This window comes from Coregonus lavaretus (assembly GCF_964263955.1).
Source record: "Coregonus lavaretus genome assembly, chromosome: 16".
Taxonomy (NCBI): domain Eukaryota; kingdom Metazoa; phylum Chordata; class Actinopteri; order Salmoniformes; family Salmonidae; genus Coregonus; species Coregonus lavaretus.
In genome coordinates, this window is record NC_140003.1 from 23188053 (window position 1) to 23211032 (window position 22980).

Here is a 22980-nt window from a genome sequence, read left to right on the forward strand (position 1 = left end):
TGGAGTGGTTGAAAAACTAGTTTTAATGACGTTTGTAATCTTTCCACCGTAGTGGGTCTAGGGTGTCTGGGAAGATGGAGGTGATGTGTGCCATGACAAGCCTTTCAAAGCACTTCATGATGACAGATGTTAGTGCATCAGGAAAGGGCAGTAGCCATCAGGAATGATGTTGGTCAGCTTGAGACATGGGGATTACAGACTGGGACAAGGAGAGGTTGAAAATGACAGTGAAGATCACCCAGTCCTCTGGGACGGCGGGGGCCCTTGTGCACAGCTCTGTGTTGTTTTTGTCGAAGCGTGCATCAAATGTATTGCGTTTGTCTGGTAGAGGCATTGTTGGATAGATCACAGCTAGGTCTACCTTTGTAATCTATAATGGACTGTAGCCCATGCGTTGAGCATTGGAGCCGGTGTAATAGGATTCCACCTTGTTCCTATATTGTCCTTTTGCCTGTTTGATGGCTCTGCGGAGGTCGTAGTGGGACTTCTTGTACACATTCGTGTCCTCAACCATAGCTTCAGGGTTGGCTGCGATAGCCCTGTGTGCGGTAGCTCTGTATGACCACTTAATGTGATCAGTGTGAAGAACCTAACTTGAAGCATCTGCTGGAGCAAAAACATGTTGATTAAAACCATCAGACCTCGTCTCGGACCACAGAGCTGTCAGTTAGTGGAATAACTGTTTGGAATACTGTGACTGTTCCAGAATTCTGAGGCTGTGGCTTAAATGTCCATCCTGCCTCCACATGTCCATTTGCCTAACTTTCTGTCACTCTCTCTCCCCTTTTATCTCTCTCGCTCTCTCTTCATCTCTCTCTTCCTACTCTCTCTCTCCAGGCCTCAAACCCCCTCTACAAGCAGCCCATCTCCAGCCACACAATAGAGACAGACTTCAGTATGTATGGCAAGTCTTACAACGGAGCAGCCCACTGACCTCCTCCCCACGGGGGTGGTGGGGTGGGGGCACGGCAGGACCGGTCCAAGTAGAGAACCAGGAGGGGTGGGAAATGATTAAATAAACTTCACCATCTATCTGATCTGCCAAGGACTTATGACAAACTGAAACAGAAGTAAAAATAGTGGTGTGGATTGTTTCTGGGGACTGTGGCCTTTCTTTTCTTTCTCACTCTGACTGAGGAGAAGCAAAGTTCCCAACTGCCATGAAGTAATGAGATGTGATTTAAAGCTCTGTTCTGCTCTGTGTGATTTACTGATGTCAGTAGAATACAGCCCAGAGGACAAGCAACAACGTTCTCCTGGTCTGGAAATTGTTTAAAGAGGACGGAGACAATAATCTGTGCTCCTCTGAGTCATCTCTCTAGATAACAAGCGGATGTTATATAAGTGGAATGAACTTTGTAGACAGGACAATGAAACCCTATCTGTCGCTGACAATTTGTGTTAAATTGCCAACTTCGCATCACATAAACCATAACTCCTCCTTCACATAAGCAGCAATATACATTGTACAGACAGGCAAGGCATCGACTTATATTTGTATGTATATTTTTTTTAACTCTTAAAAATGCCTTTCCGACACTCACTATGCATCCTCCTTCATAACAAGTGGAAATATTAATTAATGTACATCAGCAGGAGTTTTTCAGGTTTATGAGATAATAACAGCGCATTTTTTGGTGATGATGACTTTGGCATCATGGTACTAACATTAAAAGAGCAATAGTTTTCTTACCCTTGTTTTGCACAACAGATGATGATATTATTAGGAGAGTCTCAAAGTGACTAAGAATCTCTCTATTCTCATTGTGTTTGTATTGTTGTTGTTGTTTTGCACTTCTTTCTCTAGTCTTGATCTATTCAGTTAGCCTGGACCCAGATTTGTTTGTGCTGTGTCCAACACCTATGGTCATTGTCATTGCCAAACAAATAGATACATTTGGATACGGCACAAACAGATCTGGGACCAGGCTACTATTCAGTATAACTGCAATAACCCTGCTCTCTGTCATAGCTACATTACTTGCACTGTGAGTGTGGGTGGGTGGAGAGACTGGGAAGGTCTCTAAGCTGTGTTGACATGGGACATAACTCTCCCTCACCCATTCCAACAGGAAGAAGCAGGCTAAAACATGGCACTGGGGTTATGAAATGGCTACAGTATGAGATGGGAGGGAAGACTCCTCATTAAATTTATTCTGTGGCCTTTTTTGTAATGGTGAGCTAGGCTTGAGAGTGTGCGTGTGTGAGAGAGAGCGGGAGACAATGGGCGAAGAGAGAGTGTGCGCGCTAACGTGCATGGATGTGTGTGTGCCAAACGCAATAAGAATCACATAAAAACAATCTGTTTCCTTGTGCTTACTTGTGTGTCTTGGCACCATGTGAGGAAATGCATTAGCCCAGACGTTTGTGAGTTCAACAGTAAAATGTACGTTATCCAGCATCCTTCCTGTACAGCATTGATAATTCACCATTAGAAACCAATAGATTTACAACACTACTACATATATATGTCATTCTGCACACAGAGCAGGTATACACAAAACAGCAATAAATGGATGACTTAAAAGCAAATATATATCCCACTTATTTGACTTTTACTCCCCTGGTGACCCTCTTGCAATCTTGCCCCCACCCCTGTCCAGAATGTTTTACCTATGCATAGTTTCACCTGTGCAGCAATCATGAAACTATACTTCCTAGCAGCAGCACATTTCAAAATAACAAAAATAAACATCCAGTCTGTTGTTTTTCTGAACGAAATGAACTGTGAGTGTTGGAGGGTGACTGTGAATGTTAAGAGGGGCATGAATGAATTGGGGGTCTGTCTTTGGCTTAGACCGCAGGTGCCAGGGAAGCTGTGTGCATGTGTTCAAACACATCTGTTCTCACTCTCAACCAATAAGCAGCAGTCCACTGCCCTCATGTATGGTCCTCTGATCATACAGAAACTCAGAGGAAAGGTGGTCTGGTCTCCCTTTGATTCTGTCTGTCATTTACACCTTGGTTTCTGCTGTCGCCCATGACGACCCTCACCATGTGCTTCTCCTCAGCTAACCCAGATTTGTATCTTAGCAGCTAAATTAGTAGCATAAATTCAGATTTTTTTTCAGAGTTCAAATGAACTGCAAATAAGACTTATAGAAGAACTAACAACCCAAAGTAATGTCAATAAACACATGGAAATATTTGTACACCCTATTTGTTATTCAGTATTCAGAGAGCTTGATGGTTCACATGAGCTGGAAAATGCATTATATTTCCCTGTTAACTTCATAGTTTGTAAGACCCCAAGTATAGAGGGGAGGGGGGGGACTAACGCTGGGATATGGAACATGTCTATGAGACTGAAGTGAGGTCATAAATCCCCCCCCCCCCCCTCCCCATCCCTCCTGGTGTTTTGGTGGGCGCCTCCAGCACGCACGCACACATCCAGCCAGCCAGTCTGCACACAGACAGATGTGAAGTCATTCTCCCCCCCCCCAAAGCAGGCGGGGCCCAGCCTCAGTCCAGGTTTCAGCTGTAGGGAAAAAGTAGGTTGGCGTGTTCGTTTAGTATCTCTGCCTGCCGAACAGGGACTTACAGAGCACAGTTAAAATGGAGGCTATAGGGACTTCCAGTACGGTCAGTGCACTTGTGTGTTGAACAGTAAAGGAAATAACCCCTAAGGCTTCTGAATGATCAGGCCCAATCAGCATGTAGTCTACTGTCAGGATTGGAAGTCTAGCCTCGTTAACACAATCAATACTTTAATTAAGCTGGCCCGGAGTGTAATGTAGACTGACTCTGGGTCTGGAGGGCATAATGAGGGGCAATGAATAGGTCGTTGAAAAGAGAAGTCAATGGTAATAGGACCAATACATCAGTGACTCCTGACAGATGCCATTCACTCCTCAGTGCACATGATTGGGAAAGTGTGCTGGATAAGATGTTAGAAGTACGTGGCAGTCAGGGGAGAAGGAGATGAGGGATGGGTGGGTTTGATTTGGAGTTACATAATTTAAATGTATTTTTCCAATGTTATTGTGAGCAGGGAGGGAGCTCCTACAATACCGTCTTGAGTGTGTAGAGAAATAGATAAGCTTGGAAATCTGTGTGTGTGTGTGTGTGTGTGTGTGTGTTTTGGAAGAGGGTAGCAGACTAGTGGTGTGAAAGTGTGTCTTCCGTGGACCCATCCCCTTACCTCTCATCACACTTTGACAAACCTGAACCTGCTACCATTGGACAGCTGACCCCAGACTTCTACCATGTTTCTATTCCTCATTCACACACATATATCCTCCTTTTGTTTTTCTTTCTCTGCTGTCTGTATTGCTCCCTTTCCTCTTATGTTTTCACCCTCTCTTTAGACTACACATCCTCTTTCCATCCCTCCACTCTTTCAGTCTTGTTCCTCTTCTCCACTTCCCTCTCTCACCTCAGATGTGTCAAGATGACCCAGTCCAGTCTCTAATCCTTACAGTCTGACGTAGAACACTGACCGCAAGAAACACTGTGTGCAAAAACAACTCACAGCATAAGCTATCTACCATATGGATGTATCTGCTATTTTCATTGCTGTTGCTAACTGCACTAACAGCCTGGGACCCTGACCACGTGGTACATCGGTTTGGTTGGGGCCAGACAAACTGCACTCAGTGATTGTCAATAACTATCACTGACACAACTGGAATTAGAGGAATGTTAAATAAGCTTCTCAATGCGAGACACTAACTACCATTTTATTCCTCAAAGGGAAATTCCACATAACAAAAACTCTCACTCATCACCCAAATGTCTGTTGTAATGTATCTCATCAAAAAAGGGGTCAGCACATACACAAACAATGTAAACTCTCTCCCATTCTGTCACGCCCTGGCCTTGAGAGGCCGGTCGTCTTTAGTTGGTTTGGTCAGGGTGTGAGAATCTATGCTAGAAATTCTATGTTTATGTTCTAGGTATTGTATTTCTATGTTTGGCCGGGTGTGATTCCCAATCAGAGACAGCTGTTGCTCGTTGTCTCTGATTGGGGATCATACTTAAGTAGCCTGTTTGCCTACCTTAGTTGTGGGATCTTGTTCCGTGTTGGCATGTATGTGTATAGCCGGAGGACTTCACGTTACTTTGTTTATTGAGTTAAATAAACATGTACGCTTTTCACGCTGCACCTTGGTCTGACCCGTCTCTCAACGTTTGTGACACATTCTAACACCTTTTTAACTTATCTAGTCAGTGCTTCTAACCTCAGGAGGCTGAAGAAATTTGACTTGGCCCCTAAGACCCTCACAAACCGGTGATGTACAATTGAGAGCATCCTGTTGGGCTGTATCACCGCCTGGTACGGCAACTGCACCGCCCGCAACCGTAGGGCTCTCCAGGGGGTGGTGCGGTCTGCCCAACACATCACCGGGGGGACACTGCCTGTCCTCCAGGACATCTACAGCACACAATGTCACAGGAAGGCCAAAAAAGACTGTTAAATAGCCATCGCTAGCCGGCTACCACCCGGTTACTCATCCCTGCACCTTAGAGCCTGCTGCCCTATAGACATGGAATCACTGGCCACTTTAATAATGTTTATATACTGTTTTACTCATTTCATATGTATATACTGTATTCTACTGTATTTTGGTCAATGCCACTCTGACATTGCTCGTCCTAATATTGATGTACTTCTTAATTCCATTATTTTACTTTTAGATTTGTGTGTATTGTTGTGAATTGTTAGATGCAACTGCACTGTTGGAGCTAGGAACACAAGCATTTCACTACACCCGCAATAACATCTGCTAAATATGAGTATGTGACCAATCAGATTTGATTTGATTTATAGTTGTCAAACTCATTCAATGGAGGGCCAAGTGTCTGCGGGTTTTTGTTTTTTCCTTTCAATTAAGACATAGACAACCAGGTGAGGGGAGACGATTACTAATTAGTGACCTTAATTCATCAATCAAGTACAAGCGATGAACAAAAACCCACAGACACTTGGCCCTCCGTGGAATGAGTTTGACACGTCCTAAAACACTTACGTCCTGTCAATGCTGTAGAGCAGGGGTATTCAACTCTTACCCTACGAGGTACGGAGCCTGCTGGTTTTCTGTTATACCTGATAATTAATTGCACACACCTGGTGTCCCAGGTCTAAATCAGTCCCTGATTAGAGGGGAACGATGAAAAAACGCAGTGGAGCTGGCTGAGGTCCAGAGTTGAGTTTGAGGGGTGTAGAGAATGATGAAGATGAACACTACACAGTAAAGCTTATCTCCTATAGAAATTCATACTGTACTATAGAAAACAAAACAAAAAGGGGATATATTTGAGTGTTTTATGTTGACGTTTCAGCAGCACAAAGGCCTTTCTCTAGACCAGTCACAATTAACAATGCTGTGACACATTGTAAGCAGTGTCGGACCCACCATGAAGTCAAACTAAGCTCCTGTAATAATATATTTAAGACAATTAACCCATTCTTCTGGAATTAACTGTTGACAGGGTCATGCAACTGTTGCAGCAAGCATAGCTAGCTTTCTCTCTTCTTCACAGCTTTGGAGGGTGCAGGGGGAAAAGGTTCTGCAGCAACAAGTGTTGTTCAGTAGAGATTAGCATCTCTTTGTGATGTAAATACTTTGTAAACTATGGCCTAGTTCCCATGTCCAGACCAAAGACAATACGGGGACCAGGAGGTTTTAACACGCATGCAGGCAGTGTGTGTGTGTGCCCATCATCACCCGGGCTCCTGGCCCCACCATTGGCATCCACACGCTTCCATGCGTATCCCGCTGCGCTCCCATGCCTGCGCCCATCGTGCCAACTGTGATGTAGTGTTCAACAGAGCATGTTACAAATATCCATCACAAAGGCCCCGTGAGCCATAACAAGCACATTAGTTTACCAGAAGGTCATGCTTTTGTGAATTTGAATTGTCCCCTTGTTTGTGAATGCTTGTATTGTCTGCCTGCATCATTCCAGATGTGAGCGATAAATCACATGAATTACATCGACCTTCATAAATGTTGACACATGCACGCACATACACCCAAATACACAAACACTATACAGAAACCCAGCCTAAAACCCCAAACAGCAAGCAATGCAGATGTAGAAGCATGGTGGCTAGGAAACACTCCCTAGAAAGGCAGGAACCTATGAAGAAACCTAGAGAAGAACCAGGCTCTGTGGGGTGGCCAGTCCTCTTCTTGCTGTGCCGGGTGGAGATTATAAGAGTACATGGCCATTTAAGGCCAGATTGTTCTTCAAGATGATCAAACGTTCATAGATGACCAGCAGGGTCAAATAATAATCACAGTGGTTGTAGAGGGTGCAGTTAGATTTTAATAGCCGAGAATTCAGAGGTCGAGACAGCAGGTGCGGTAGAGAGAGAGAGAGAAAGTCGAAAACAGCAGGTCCAGGCCAAGGTAGCACGTCTGGTGAACAGGTCAGAGTTCCATAGCCACAGGCAAAACAGTTGAAACTGGAGCAGCAGCACGACCAGGTGGACTGGGGACAGCAAGGAGTCATCAGGCCGGGAAGTCCTGATCCTAGGGCTCAGGTCCTCCGGGAGAGAGGGAAAGAGAGAGAATTAGAGGGAGCATACTTAAATTTACACAGGACACCAGTTAAGATAGGAGAATTACGCCAGCTATAACAGACTGACCCTAGCCCCGGCACATAGACTATTACAGCATAGAGACTGAGACAATCAAACAGGTCTGGTTAAACTAACACAGAGATAACATAACCTTTGACCCGAGTTAGGTAGCATTATCCTGACCATTTGTCTCTTAGTTCATATCACATTCACTTATATGTCCTCGGAATGGAATGACAGAGGTACATTGACCTAACAGATATGATAGAGAATAGATGGAGAACTATCCATGCAAAAAACATATTGTTGCCCTCTCCTGTTAGGCAGGCAGATATCTGTTATCATGTGGCTCTATATGCTGGACATTACAGGACATTACATCTCTGGAGTAACCTAATGGTTGATGACTGACACTAACCACACTCTCATATACAGTGTATTTTGTCGCCATCTACTGGAAAGAGAGAATAACACTATTAAGTAGTAAGCGCTTGATACTTTTTTTTTTTCACCTTTATTTAACCAGGTAAGCCAGTTGAGAACAAGTTCTTATTTACAACTGCGACCTGGCCAAGATAAAGCAAAGCACTGCGATAAAAACAACAACAACACAGAGTTACATATGGAATAAACAAAACATACAGTCAATAACACAATAGAAAATAGAAAATCTACATACAGTGTGTGGCAAATGTAGTAAGTTATGGAGGTAAGGCAATAAATAGGCCATAGTGCAAAATAATTACAATACTTTGGGGATGACCAGTGAGATATACCTGCTGGAGCGCATACTACGGGTGGGTGTTGCTATGGTGACCAATGAGCTAAGATAAGGCAGGGATTTGCCTAGCAGTGATTTATAGATGACCTGGAGCCAGTGGGTTTGCGACGAATATGTAGTGAGGGCCAGCCAACGAGAGTGTACAGGTCACAATGGTGGGTAGTACACTGCTCAAAAAAATAAAGGGAACACTTAAACAACACAATGTAACTCCAAGTCACACTTCTGTGAAATCAAACTGTCCACTTAGGAAGCAACACTGATTGACAATAAATGTCACATGCTGTTGTGCAAATGGAATAGACAACAGGTGGAAATTATAGGCAATTAGCAAGACACCCCCAATAAAGAAGTGGTTCTGAGATGAGATGAGATCCTCAGACCCCTTGTGAGACCATATGCTGGTGCGGTTGGCCCTCATGTGGCTGGAGTGTGTCAGCAGTTCCTGCAAGAGGAAGGCATTGATGCTATGGACTGGCCCGCCCGTTCCCCAGACCTGAATCCAATTGAGCACATCTGGGACATCATGTCTCGCTCCATCCACCAATGCCACGTTGCACCACAGACTGTCCAGGAGTTGGCGGATGCTTTAGTCCAGGTCTGGGAGGAGATCCCTCAGGAGACCATCCGCCACCTCATCAGGAGCATGCCCAGGCGTTGTAGGGAGGTCATACAGGCACGTGGAGGCCGCACACACTACTGAGCCTCATTTTGACTTGTTTTAAGGACATTACATCAAAGTTGGATCAGCCTGTAGTGTGGTTTTCCACTTTAATATTGAGGGTGACTCCAAATCCAGACCTCCGTGGGTTGATAAATTTGATTTCCATTGATAATTTTTGTGTGATTTTGTTGTCAGCACATTCAACTATGTAAAGAAAAAAGTATTTAATAAGATTATTTCATTCATTCAGATCTAGGATGTGTTGTTTAAGTGTTCCCTTAATTTTTTTGAGCAGTGTATATGGAGCTTTGGTGACAAAGACTACATCCAATTTGCTGAGTTGAGTGTTGGAAGCTATTTTGTAAATGACATCGCCGAAGTCAAGGATCGGTAGGATAGTCAGTTTTACGAGGGAATGTTTAGCAGCATGAGTGAAGGAGGCTTTGTTTGCGAAACAGGAAGCCAATTCTAGATTTAATAGTCTAAACCCTAGGGGGGCTACTAAAACTATATGGAATCGTTTTAAGAAGGTCATACCAAGGATCATTTAGCTATTTCTTTTGTAATTGTAAGACCCCTTGAAGTATCAAAAAAAGAAAATGAGGATTTGATGAAAATTGTATTTTGGCCTTACTGCTATTAGCCCATACAAACGCATTGAATAACAGATTCACTACATGGAACAACAGATCATCAAAATAAATTAAAAGGAAGTTTGTTCTGAGGTGTCTGAGACAAAGATCAGGAAACATATAGACTACCAGTCATGTTTGGACACACCGACTCATTCAAGGGTTGTTCTTTATTTTCACTATTTTCTACATTGTAGAATAATAGTGAAGACACCAAACTATGAAATAACACATATGGAATCATGTAGTAACCAAAAAAGTGTTAAACAATTTAAAATATATTTTATTTTTGAGATTCTTCAAATAGCCACCATTTGCCTTGATGACAGCTTTGCACACTCTTGGCTATCTTCTACCCCCCCCCCCCCCCCCCCCCCCCCCCCACCTTGTCACAACACAACTGATTGGCTAAAAGGAAGGAAAGAAATTCCACAAATTAACTTTTAAGAAGGCACACCTGTTAATTGAAATGCATTCCAGGTGACTACCTCATAAAGCTGGTTGAGAGAATGCCAGTTAAACTTTTGACTGGTAGTGTATATATATATACAGTTGAAGTCGGAAGTTTACATACACCTTAGCCAAATACATTTAAACTCAGTTTTTCACAATTCCTGACATTTAATCCTAGTAAAAATTCCCTGTCTTAGGTCATTTAGGATCACCACTTTATTTTAAGAATGTGAAATGTCAGAATAATAGTAGAGAGAATGATTTATTTCAGCTTTTATTTCTTTCTTCACAGAGCAAAACGGAGAACCATAGAATAATAGTTTGTAGGCCAAACGGTTCGGACGCTACAGACAATTTTATGACCAAAAATTTTTTTTGGGGGGGATGTCTCATGGTCTGACAAACATGGCTCTAGCTCTGTCACCTTTCACCGCAGATGCAGAAGTGCGACATCGGTAGATGCGGTGTATTGAGATACATCTCTAGCATAAACTGACTGATTTTTATGGGGATTCTTTTAGTATCCTAATTGATTTTCGCGGGGGGCGCGGTCATCGACTCTAGGTGGTTTTAAACGTCTGCCACTGGCAGTGTTACAGATGGTCTGGAGAAAATAAACCTCTGACAAGTTTGAGGGAAAACACATGTGCACCCATTGCACTGTGTTACATTTATGCACATTAATTTACATCATACAACCCAGGATCTTTAAAAAAGTGTGTGAATAGGAACTTTCTGTTTAACTCCTCTCTTGGAGAAACCACACTATGGCAGATTAGTCTTTAGCTACAGTATCCCCCATGATCTCATCAGGGATGGCAAACCAAGAGGGACCCGCCTTGGCCTGGTGGATTAATAATATGGTATAGAGAAAAAATCTGTATGTTTGACTCACTGTCCCCATGCCATATGGTCTTCGGACCTGGGTTCAAATAATATTTGTTTTCATTCAAATACTTAAAATGCGCTCGATTCAGCTTTACTGACACAATGGAACCAATTGGATAGTCCCACCAGGCACTCCAGCAGGCTGAATTAAACATTCAAAGTATTTAAAAGAAAACAAATACTATTTGAACCCAGGTTTGTGTCCAGCTGCAGACTGTGTGTTGTGAACCAATAGAGACAAGGTGAGAGAGAGAGAGAGACAGAGAGAGAGAGAGAGAGATAGAGAGAGATAGAAAGAGGAGCGAGAGAGAGCGAGAGAGAGAGAGCGAGAGAGAGTGCACCACCGCCAGTTTGGCACGCGATGACGGCAGGATGTTAAGTCATGGAGTGGCAACACAGTAAAAGCAGCCTGGAAACAAAGACTCCCTTATCCCTCTCTCTTCTACACCCGACCTCCAGTGTTTCATGTTGTCGTGGCTTTACTGGACTATAGTACACAATGGCCGCACGGGCCCTGCCAGAGGGACTCTGGACGGTGAAAAGACCACAAGCCTAGAATGTGTTTGACATGTAGGCAGATGTAAATATTGTACAGTATAATTGTCACACACACACAATTCCCAGAGCGTGTGGGAGGCTATAATTATAATACAGTTACATCATCTGTTTACCACAGACTGCGTATATATACAGTACATACCACATATATACATCAGAGACCACTGCATCTGTCTTAAACTATGACCCAAAGGAGAACCAGATGACATAGTGAGATAATGAGAGAATGAGAGAATGGGAGAATGAACAAGTATTTAAAAAGTTGTCCCTGTGTGTGTGTGTGTGTGTGGATTTGGAGGGTGGATACAGCTTAAACACGGTTCAAATACTGAGATTTAAAGGACATTAGGGACTGTGGGAAAGTATAGTGAGGGCAAGCACAGGGGGAAATTGTAGTACAGTCAGTGGTGGAAAAAGTACCCAATGATCATACTTGAGTAAAAGTAAAGATACCTTAATATAAAATGACTCAAGTAAAATTGAAAGTCACCAAGCAAAATATTACTTGGGTAAAGGTCTAAAAGTATTTGGTTTAAGTATCAAAAGTATATGCAAAATTAAAAGTATAAATCATTTCACATTCTTTATGTTAAGAAAACCAGACAGCACGATTTTCTTGTTTTTTAAATTTACAGATAGCCAGGGGCACACTCCAACACTCAGACATAATTTACAAATCAATCATTTGTGTTTAGTGAGTCCACCAGATCAGAGTCAGTAGGGATGACCAGGGATGTTATCTTGATAAGTGCGTGAATTGTAACATTTTCCTGTCCTGCTAAGCATTCAAAATGTAACAAGTACTTTTGGGTGTCAGGGAAAATATATGGAGTAAAAATATTGTTTTCCTTAGGAAAAACAAAGTGGAGAAAAAGTAAAAGTTGTCAAAAATATAAATAGTATGGTACCACCACCCTTACCACCGCCCTACCTGTACCAAAGGATCCAAATCCCTCAACTGGGGTCAGAGATGACCGCATGTGCTCTCTAGTAGCCCCACCCCCATATGTATAAGTGTCTTCTCAAGTCTCTCAGTCTCTAAAGAGTATACAGTGTGATGTCTGGCAAAGCGAGACCAGCTCCTCAGTTTCATACCGCATAGAGACCAACCTCAGTAGGATTTCTGACTGTTGAAAAGAGCTGGGAACTAAGACCTAAAGTTTTTTTGTGTGTGTCTAATACATTTTATCTTATAATAACCATGTAATTACAACACTTAAAATCTGATATTCTGTGTTTGAGGATAACACATACCAGTACTGGTCATTTCAATTTGAAGGCAAACTGTTACAAAACACACAATTAAATGAAAAATGTAAACAGGGCAGATCATTTAGCGTTCAACTTTATTGCCAAAGCTGCAAGTAATTGTGGTTAATTGTTCTGTATGTCACATATAATGATGATCAACATCCTTTAAAATTACGACAGTAGCCTATATGACAATTACTGTGTCTGAGCCAGAGTTTCCATGTGTGGGTGTAAATGGGAGAGACACTTGGGGGAATTGAGAAGGTACAACTAATTTATTTTAACTTGTCTGGAACCAGTTCAGAAGAGTCACCGTCGCCTTCAGCTCTGACTCCAACTAGTTCATACTCAAATTACAGTGAGATTACTGAATACTGAAAAAGTGGCCAATTGAAGAATGTCAGAATAACCCAAAGAGACATTAAGCACACTTGAATATCATAGAAGTCTTGAACAACCTTGTCAGAAGGCTTCATTCTTAGCCAGCAGTGTTCAAAGTTATCTGGTCTGCTGCCTGATATTATTTATATGTTAGTGTGAACATACCAACCAATAGATAGATTCATCTTGATGGCTGAAGGGAAAGGCCCTTAAGCCGTATATAAATGCCTTTCTAAGCAGCAATGGTAGACAGATAATTCTCAGATGATTATCTAATACCCACCATTTTAGCCTTCAGCTACCAGGACATATATGTTACCATTTTAACCATTGACATCAGATATGCAGTAATTAACCTGGTTAGCATGAAGAAAAAAAAGGCCCACACCCCCCAATAGGCCTATATGATTCTCTCCAAATAGGGCGCTGTGCCTCCTATACCTATGAGATGCTAGATATCAACTTCTTTGGAAACACTCCCGAGTGGCGCAGTGGTCTAAGGCAGTGCCACTAGAGATCCTGGTTCGAATCCAGGCTCTGTCGTAGCCGGCCGCGACCGGGAGACCCATGGGGCGGCGCACAGTTGGCCCAGCGTTGTCCAGGGTAGGGGAGGGAATGGCCTGCAGGGATGTATCTCAGTTGGTAGAGCATTGCGTTTGCAATGCCAGGGTTGTGGGTTCGATTCCCACGGGGGGCCAGTATGAAAAATAAAACAAATAATATATGCACTCACTAACTGTAAGTCGCTCTGGATAAGAGTGTCTGCTAAATGACTAAAATGTAAAATACATGGAAATGCTATTTTCATACAGTAGCACAGTCTTTTTTTAAGTGTACCTTTCAACAACATACTTCCAGCAATAAATATGGGAATATTTATGGCCTAATCCTTGGTAGGACAAAGCAGAAGATCAGATAACCTTATCCTCTATTAATCAGTTGTCACTGACAAACAGGTCTATTTTTAGTTAAGTGGCACTTGACCAAAGAGGAGATATTTCAGCCATTGTGTCCCCTAAGTGTGTTCTTTTGCATTAACACATTGGTTCATGATGAATATGGATGTCTTTAAGCCTTAATTCATAAAGTCAGTGACACATTAAACATCTGTATAACCTATCATGTCTTAGTACTTGACACATACTCTTTTAAATCAAACGCAGGTCATGGTCCCCCACTGGTAAATTCCCATAAGTCTGTGTATGGTCAATTATCAGTGTTGGGCAACGTATTCTCACTACCTTGACACATAGCCTTGGCAGAGGGCGCCGCTGGGGCAGTCTACTAACTATTTAAAAGGCCAGTCGCAAGATGAGCAGCGAGCACAGCGCGAGCGGTAGCAGCTGGCGAGAGGATATCAACGCGTAGCGCACAGCTCTGTTCTGTTCAAGAGGAGGATGCGCATCTTCGCTGTCATCTGGGCCGTCTGCTTCTTCTTGAAGGAAGTGCAAGCGTGGGGCTTCAGAAATGGAATCTTTCATAACTCCATATGGTTGGGTAAATCATGCTTTCTTTTGTTATCTTCATTACTTTTCCAACAAGGATAGGCTACTTTTGGAACTTTTAAGCTTTCCAACAACTGCGGTTGGAAACATTGGCTTTCTGTAGGACATTCTCCTGAAAGTGTTCTGTGTTTGTATTTTACAAGATGGTTATGGAATGTTCCGATGTAACGTTTAGCACAACTATGACAAAAAGTGTATCAAATAACATTGATCAGCTTTGGTATGGTTTTCTTTTGTTTGGGTTGCTTGGTCAAAGGCCTATAAGAGGCGCCGGTTTCTCTTTGATGTGTCTACAGAACTTAGGCTAATTATCATTCCCATGTGTTAGAAAAAGTTTTACTTTATATGTTCACTTCTCTAACCGCTCTTTATCTTCAACATAATCTCACAATCCTGCACAACATAGGCTATTTATATATATTTTTTAGCCTAAAAACATTTAGCATTAATTAAACCTGATAACAGTGTGCAAAGCTGTCATCAAGGCAAAGGGTGGCTATTTGAAGAATATCAAATATCAAATATATTTTGATTTGTTTAACACTTTTTTGGTTATTACATGATTCCATATGTGTTATTTCATAGTTTTGATGTCTTCACTATTATTCTACAATGTAGAAAATAGTAAAAATAAAGAAAAACCCTTGAATGAGTAGGTGTTCTAAAACTTTTGACTGGTAGTGTATATATATTTTTACAATTCTCACAAAAGTAGTGCACTGGGCCTTTAATAGTCCTGTATTAGGGGACCAATATAGCCCTTCTGAAGCGCGGGCAAAAACTATTTTCCCACCCCCAAACTACTTCCCACGGCTATGCCCCAACCAATTTCAATGGAATGTGTCATATAGGCTACTTCTGATAGAGTTAATGAGCTCGACTTGCCCATCAGACCTACACACTTCTGGAACACATAAACTAAACTGCATGTTTTCAGTAATATGTCATGTGACCCAAACTCCCTATATAATTTGGTTAGACTAATAGTGAGACACACCACTCTCTAGGATTATAATGAAAACGAGGCACCTTGGAGGAAGAGGTTGGCTAGTAGGTGCAAATATTGACTCGTAGCTAATTTGGACTGCACTCCAAGTCCTACAAGGTCATGTATGATATCAAAACAGGTTCAAAGGAGGACCCCCCATAGAGAAGCACAGGAGTATGACCACTCCCGAGAGGGAGATTACAAATACTTAGCGTCTGTCCTAAGGCTTTCTATCCAACCACAACACGTTACGGAGTTGAAAGTTGTTGGCCTATCCACCGTGTGTGTTTCATGTTTATTTTCTTCCGCTATGAACTTCTTAGTCTGAAAGCCACTTTGCTTGTTCTAGCTCCCTGAGAAGGATTCCCACAATCTTGTAAAACAGAATATTTTCCACTTGTTTCCTGTTGCCTGGATACCTGGATACGTATCATTGTGGTTGTGGCAGTGGGACACTACACAGGCATTGGCAGCATATCTGTTGTTCTGTAGTGCTTTGAAAGTGATAGCGGTATTGACTGACTGACTGGGACTTCTTTTTTTCTGGACAGAGCAAGCTGCTGGAGTCTACCACAGGGAATCACGTAAAGGGAGATACCAGCTGACTTATAAGGAGGCCAAGGCCGTGTGCAAATACGAAGGAGGAAATCTGTCCACTTACGATCAACTGGAGGCTGCTCGTCAAATAGGTTTGCAATGCAATAACTTCCCTATTCCCCCAATCCCCCTTAGTCCCCTCTAGTCCGTGTCCTCCATCTCTCCCTCCCCCCTCTCTCTCTTTCTCTCTCTCTATCTCTGTCTCTCTTTCTCTCTCTCCCCCTCTCTGAATTTATAAGGAAAGAGTATGGAGGACTATAACTCAGAAGCAGCATAATGTTGCCAATTGGATTCTGTCAATGTCAATGCAGACTTTCAAAATAATGAGTGGCCCCTGAGCCCTGAGTTTACGAAATGCCGTTACCACTGTTGATTAACGATGCCTTACAGTTTGCCTAAGAGCATATATAATTAAACAGTTTAAATTATCCAACCATGTGTTCACTGGTCAAGCAATGGCAGGAAAGAGTGTGTTTATCTTGCCTTTCTCCCATGAAATCAATCAGAGATGTCTTGCCACTGCACTACAGCCTGTTGCTCTGTGGGACTGCAGCCGGACCCAATCCACTCCCTACCCTTTCCCCTAATCCTTCGATGTCTGCAGATCAGAAAGGTATATAAGCAGTGTAGGGGTGTGTTGTTTTCACCATATTCCCTACACCTTACAGATCAAACATCAACGGTTTAGGGTCAAGGAGAAGGGGTATAGGGAGTGAATTGGTACCAGCTTGAGAGGTCTCCCCAGTATAGTAAGAACAGTAACATCTGCCTGGCTGGCTTATGTTAACATTCGTTCCCATGGCAGACAGACTGAAGCCAGACCAGGCCCTGACTTGGGAAACCACAACTTGTATGTCTGTGGTTAGAGCTGCCCCATGGCCAATTATCCTAGGAGGTCTGAGTTTGTCTCCCCTGCATTTCCTGACTGACTGTGGTCCACTGATTGTGACTGGAGGCTTTTTTTAGATACATTGGAGTTCATTATGCTTTACCCCCACCACCCACCCATCCACATCCCCACATCAATGGTCCGCTTGTAATTGCAGATGCAAAGTCAGTGGAAGGCACATTTTTGACAGGGACCGTAGCATTTCCAAAGACAGGGTTTTGTTTTAAGGATACGAGCAAGACGAATGGCTGGTGGTAACCCAATATGGCCATGGATATTCTGTAAGAGTGATTTATCTGTGGTACTAAGAGGGGGATGCTAGCTCTAGATTTTACCAATGTGACACTCTTTCTTACCCCGGAAACAGCATGAAACTTTGCAAATTCAGTTTCTTACCAGGCTAACTCTTTGTCCCTCATTCCTAGGTTTTCACGTGTGTGCGGCTGGGTGGTATGACAAAGGTCGTGTAGGCTACCCTATCGTCAAAGCTGGTGCCAACTGTGGTTTTGGGAAGGTTGGTGTCATCGACTACGGGTACAGGCTGAACAAGAGTGAGAGATGGGACGTCTACTGCTACAACCCCAACTGTGAGTAGTGAACAGACCTGGTTTCAAATACTATTCCAAATCATTTCAAATTCTCAATCTGTGCTTGATTGAACTTGACTGTTGTAATTGGAACCAATAGAAAAGTCTCAAAAGTGCAAACTTCACCCACCTGGCACTCCAGGCAGGCTAAAGAAAACACTCAAAGTATTTGAACGATTTCAAATAGTATTTGAACCCATCTGCTTGCATGACAAATGGAGGTTAAGGCAATCCTGGGTGTGTTGGTTTAACAGTTTAATGGACCATGAGTCTTCACCATATGAGATGAGTGTGTGGTTGAGTCAGACAGACATTGCTTTCTAATGGGTGACGTTAGGGGAACACAGGGTCAGAGTTGTAAAGTTGATTGTGGTCCATGACATGTAGGCTAATGTACTAGTGGGACACATTGATGACTGTACATGGACAGGCGGTTGTGGTCTGGGTCAGGGTGAGAACTTCCCTGGTAGGCCATTGACTGTACATAGGCAGTTCGATTCCAGGCTGTATCACAACCGTCCGTGATTGGGAGTCCCATAGTGCGGCGCACAATTGGCCCAGCGTCGCCTGGGTTTGGCCGGTGTAGGCCGTCATTGTAAATAAGAATTTGTTCTTAACTGACTTACCTAGTTAAATAAAGGTAAAAATAAATAAAAAATGTGGTAAGAACTTTATCCAGTTATTGTAAATATCGGGGACATATTTACAACACTTTTACCGCATCTTTAATTTATCATGACAAAACAGCTGTATTGGGGCCTGTCATGATGTTTTCATGGTGGAGAATGACACATGACCACATGTTTGGAGTTGTCACCACATGTGATGACTGTACTCAACATGGAAGAGGTTGCCTCATTGGATGAGATAGCTGCCTTAAGATACTGACAGTGTCCCAAATGGCACCATATTTCTTTTTTAGTGCACTACTTTTTGACATAGCACTCTGGTCAAAAGTAGTGCACTAAATAGGTAATAGGATGCCATTTAGGGCATAGACGCTCATTTTCCCCATAATTGCCTGTGACTTAGAGGATTTATGGTTCGCATTTCATAAGTTATGGATGAATTGCATAAAACAACTCCTAATTACAATAATTTTCCCTTTACAAATCCAAGGGATCTAGAGCTTTTGATTTCATTTCACCCAAACTGGACATTTCATTTTCTTCATTCAAATGACAAAGAAGTCTCTTTTCCCATTTCTAACTTCATTCAGTGGTCACATCACATGTGAAAGAGAACAACACAAGCAGAATTTCCCTATATTTTCATTTATCATAAAGCATAATGATGATAGCACATGTAACACACTGATGTAATACACTGTTAGTTTTATTAAACTTGTTTTGCTTACAGCGTTACTATTAACAGTCTTTAGTAACAGCCATTGTGCAGAATATTGTACTATTTACAATCAGCTAAGGAAAGTGACTAATTTAAAAGTCCTCTGGATCTAGTTTAGTTTATTAGTTTAGTTTATTGATCTTTCTATTTGATCTGTTACAGTATATCGATCATATCTAATGTAACATTTCCTCATCCTGTCTCCTCCTTTCTCCTGGTCCACAGCAAAGGAGTGTGGAGGTACTCTGACAGACCAGCAGAGGATCATCCAGTCACCTGGTTACCCAGAGGAGTACCAGGATGAGCAGATCTGCTACTGGCACATCCGTGTGCGCTATGGACAGAGGATACGCCTGCACTTCCTGGAGTTCGACGTGGAGGAGGACACGTCCTGTCTAGCAGACTACCTGGAGATCTATGACAGCTATGACGACGTCTCTGGCTTCGCCGGGAGGTGAGGATCCAGCTTTTGATTGAATGTGCCTTTGCATTAAGTTTTAGTTTATTGAGTTTACATTGTATGGTTGATTTAGGGTTGTTACAGTCTTATCCAAGATGACAGAAAGTTGCATTGTACTAAATGTATTGATACTTACATAGACTCTCTTTTCACACGACAAACTGTCATAACATAGGCTACTGTCCTCTAGTGGTGTTTAGTATGACCATTTTGTCCACATGTTACTCTACGATCAAATAAATCTATTTATTCTTTCCAGGTACTGTGGAGATTACTTACCAGATGACTTAATTAGCACAGGTATGACACAAACACATTCCTATTTTATTACCATATAATGATGAATACTCATTATTATAGATCAAGAAGTTACTGTATATTTAAAGCAATTGTACACGAGCGGGCGTGTGTTGTGACTTTTTTAGCACGGCTGTGCTGCGGTTGTAGGTACGAGACAAAGCCCTTTTTTAATCATCAAGTGTTGATCAATTTTTAGTTATAATGGTTTTCTTTGATAAACTGTGTCCACATTTCAAATATCAGGACAGGATGTATTATCAGTACTTTATACACATAGCAATATATCCAAATGTCCCCTTTCCCCGTTTCTCTCTCCCACAGGGAATGTGATGACACTAAAGTTCCTGTCCGATGCGTCTGTAGTCGCAGGAGGCTTCCAGCTGGAGTACATTGCTGTGAACGCTTCTCTCCTCCACTTCCAGAATGACACCAGCTATTACTTCACTTGAGCAATTATTTAATAGATGCTTTTTTAAATATTAATGTTTCCTATTGTATTTATAATGTTGTCGTTTTAACTCATGTAATTGATGTTTGTATCCTTGTTGTCATCAAGGGAAAGCAAATAAATGCTGTATTAAATGTATAACCTCACATGTGTTTAATGTTTTTTTGATGTGGGTGTTGTTGAGTATGTCACTAATGTACTTCACTGTGTCACATGTCCCTCCCTACCTTTATCATTGTTTGGGATGATCATCAAGGTGTGAATGGAGTTATTCAGTAAATTATGTTGAAGCACAATTTTGGGATGTTCAGTGAAATTCATTTTCACCACCAATTTGGGACATTGTCAATGGAAAGGCAATACATGATTCCACAGTCACCTGATTAGGCTTGTATAGCACAGAGTAATAGGGAGTTAGTTATCAGTATCTTTGGATATAGGCTATATTATTCTGCAAATGTAGACTATTTATTTATTTATTTATTTATTTTTTATTTAACCTTTATTTAACCAGGTAAGCCAGTTGAGAACAGGTTCTCATTTACAACTGCGACCTGGCCAAGATAAAGCAAAGCAGTGCAATAAAAACAACACAGAGTTACATATGGGGTAAAAAACATAAAGTCAAAAATACAGCAGAAAATATATATACAGTGTGTGCAAATGTAGCAAGTTATGGAGGTAAGGCAATAAATAGGCTATAGTGCAAAATAATTACAATAGTATTAACACTGGAATGCTAGATGTGCAAGAGATTATGTGCAAATAGAGATACTGGGGTGCAAAAGAGCAAAATAAATAACAATATAGGGATGAGGTAGTTGGGTGGGCTAATTTCAGATGGGCTGTGTACAGGTGCAGTGAACGGTAAGGTGCTCTGACAACTGATGCTTAAAGTTATTGAGGGAGATAAGAGTCTCCAGCTTCAGAGATTTTTGCAATTCGTTCCAGTCATTGGCAGCAGAGAACTGGAAGGAATGGCGGCCAAAGGAGGTGTTGGCTTTGGGAATGACCAGTGAGATATACCTGCTGGAGCGCAGACTACGGGTGGGTGCTGCTATGGTGACCAATGAGCTAAGATAAGGCGGGGATTTGCCTAGCAGTGATTTATAGATGGCCTGGAGCCAGTGGGTTTGACGACGAACATGTAGTGAGGACCAGCCAACAAGAGCGTACAGGTCACAGTGGTGGGTAGTGTATGGGGCTTTGGAGACAAAACGGATGGCACTGTGATAGACTACATCCAATTTGCTGAGTAGAGTGTTGGAGGCTATTTTGTAAATGACATCGCCGAAGTCAAGGATCGGTAGGATAGTCAGTTTTACGAGGGCATGTTTGGCAGCATGAGTGAAGGAGGCTTTGTTGCGAAATAGGAAGCCAATTCTAGATTTAACTTTGGATTGGAGATTATTTATGTGAGTCTGGAAGTTGAGTTTACAGTCTAACCAGACACCTAGGTATTTGTAGTTGTCCACATACTCTAGGTCAGACCCGTCGAGAGTGGTGATTCTAGTCGGGTGGGTGGGTGCCAGCAGCGTTCGATTGAAAAGCATGCATTTAGTTTTACTAGTGTTTAAGAGCAGTTGGAGGCTACTGAAGGAGTGTTGTATGGCATTGAAGCTCGTTTGGAGGTTTGTTAACACAGTGTCCAACGAAGGGCCAGATGTATACAAAATGGTGTCGTCTGCGTAGAGGTGGATCTGAGAGTCACCAGCAGCAAGAGCGACATCATTGATATACACGGAGAAAAGTGTCGGCCCAAGAATTGAACCCTGTGGCACCCCCATAGAGACTGCCATAGGTCCAGACAACAGGCCCTCCGATTTGACACACTGAACTCTATCTGAGAAGTAGTTGGTGAACCAGGCGAGGCAGTCATTTGAGAAACCAAGGCTATTTAGTCTGCCAATAAGAATGCGGTGGTTGACAGAGTCGAAAGCCTTGGCCAGGTCGATGAAGACGGCTGCACAGTACTGTCTATTATCAATCGCGGTTATAATATCGTTTAGGACCTTGAGCGTGGCTGAAGTGCACCCATGACCAGCTCGGAAACCGGATTGCATAGCGGAGAAGGTACGGTGGTATTCGAAATGGTGGGTGATCTGTTTGTTAACTTGGCTTTCAAATACTTTCGAAAGGCAGGGCAGGATGGATATAGGTCTGTAGCAGTTTGGATCTAGAGTGTCACCCCCTTTGAAGAGGGGGATGACCGCGGCAGCTTTCCAATCTCTGGGGATCTCAGACGTTATGAAAGAGAGGTTGAACAGACTAGTAATAGGGGTTTTTCGGCGGCTAGTTTTAGAAAGAAAGGGTCCAGATTGTCTAGCCCAGCTGATTTGTAGGGGTCCAGATTTTGCAGCGCTTTCAAAACATCAGCTGTCTGAATTTGTGTGAAGGAGAAGCGGGGGGGGCATGGGCAAGTTGCAGCGGAGGGTGCAGAGTTGGTGGCCGGGGTAGTGGTAGCCAGATGGAAAGCATGGCCAGCTGTAGCAAAATGCTTGTTGAAATTCTCGATTATTGTAGATTTATCGGTGGTGATAGTGTTTCCTAGCCTCAGTGCAGTGGGCAGCTGGGAGGAAGTGCTCTTATTCTCCATGGACTTTACAGTGTCCCAAAACTTTTTGGAGTTAGTGCTACAGGATGCAAATTTCTGTTTGAAAAAGTTAGCCTTTGCTTTCCTGACTGCTTGTGTATATTGGTTCCTAACTTCCCTGAAAAGTTGC

At 42.5% G+C, this 22980-nt stretch overlaps 2 protein-coding genes across 3 annotated transcripts in view; both read left to right on the plus strand.

The window, feature by feature from the left end:
- itgb5 (integrin, beta 5) overlaps nt 1–5096 on the plus strand; it is a 70792-nt gene extending 65696 nt beyond the window's left edge. For both annotated transcript variants that reach the window (XM_084180061.1, XM_084180060.1), the window contains one exon: nt 838–5096. In XM_084180061.1, coding sequence (XP_084036187.1) covers nt 838–933 — 96 coding nt within the window. In that variant the 3' untranslated portion in view covers nt 934–5096. The remainder of the gene's footprint in view (nt 1–837) is intronic.
- A 9360-nt stretch (nt 5097–14456) lies between these two features.
- On the plus strand, nt 14457–20403 carry tnfaip6 (tumor necrosis factor, alpha-induced protein 6). Its single transcript, XM_084180071.1, has 6 exons — nt 14457–14633; nt 16181–16318; nt 17541–17702; nt 19275–19503; nt 19769–19809; nt 20131–20403. Exons 1-6 carry the CDS (start codon nt 14534–14536, stop codon nt 20256–20258), a joined length of 798 nt encoding a protein of 265 aa, XP_084036197.1. The 5' UTR covers nt 14457–14533; the 3' UTR covers nt 20259–20403.
- Nucleotides 20404–22980: the final 2577 nt, after the last annotated feature.

What these genes read in the sequence shown, in the direction of transcription:
- tnfaip6 (XM_084180071.1), top strand. Translation starts at nt 14,534, where the DNA reads ATGCGCATCTTCGCTGTCATCTGGGCCGTCTGCTTCTTCTTGAAGGAA. An exon ending in CTACTGCTACAACCCCAACT is followed by an intron (nt 17,703 to 19,274) that starts GTGAGTAGTGAA and finishes CCTGGTCCACAG; the next exon opens with CAAAGGAGTGTGGAGGTACT. An exon ending in AGATGACTTAATTAGCACAG is followed by an intron (nt 19,810 to 20,130) that starts GTATGACACAAA and finishes TCTCTCCCACAG; the next exon opens with GGAATGTGATGACACTAAAG.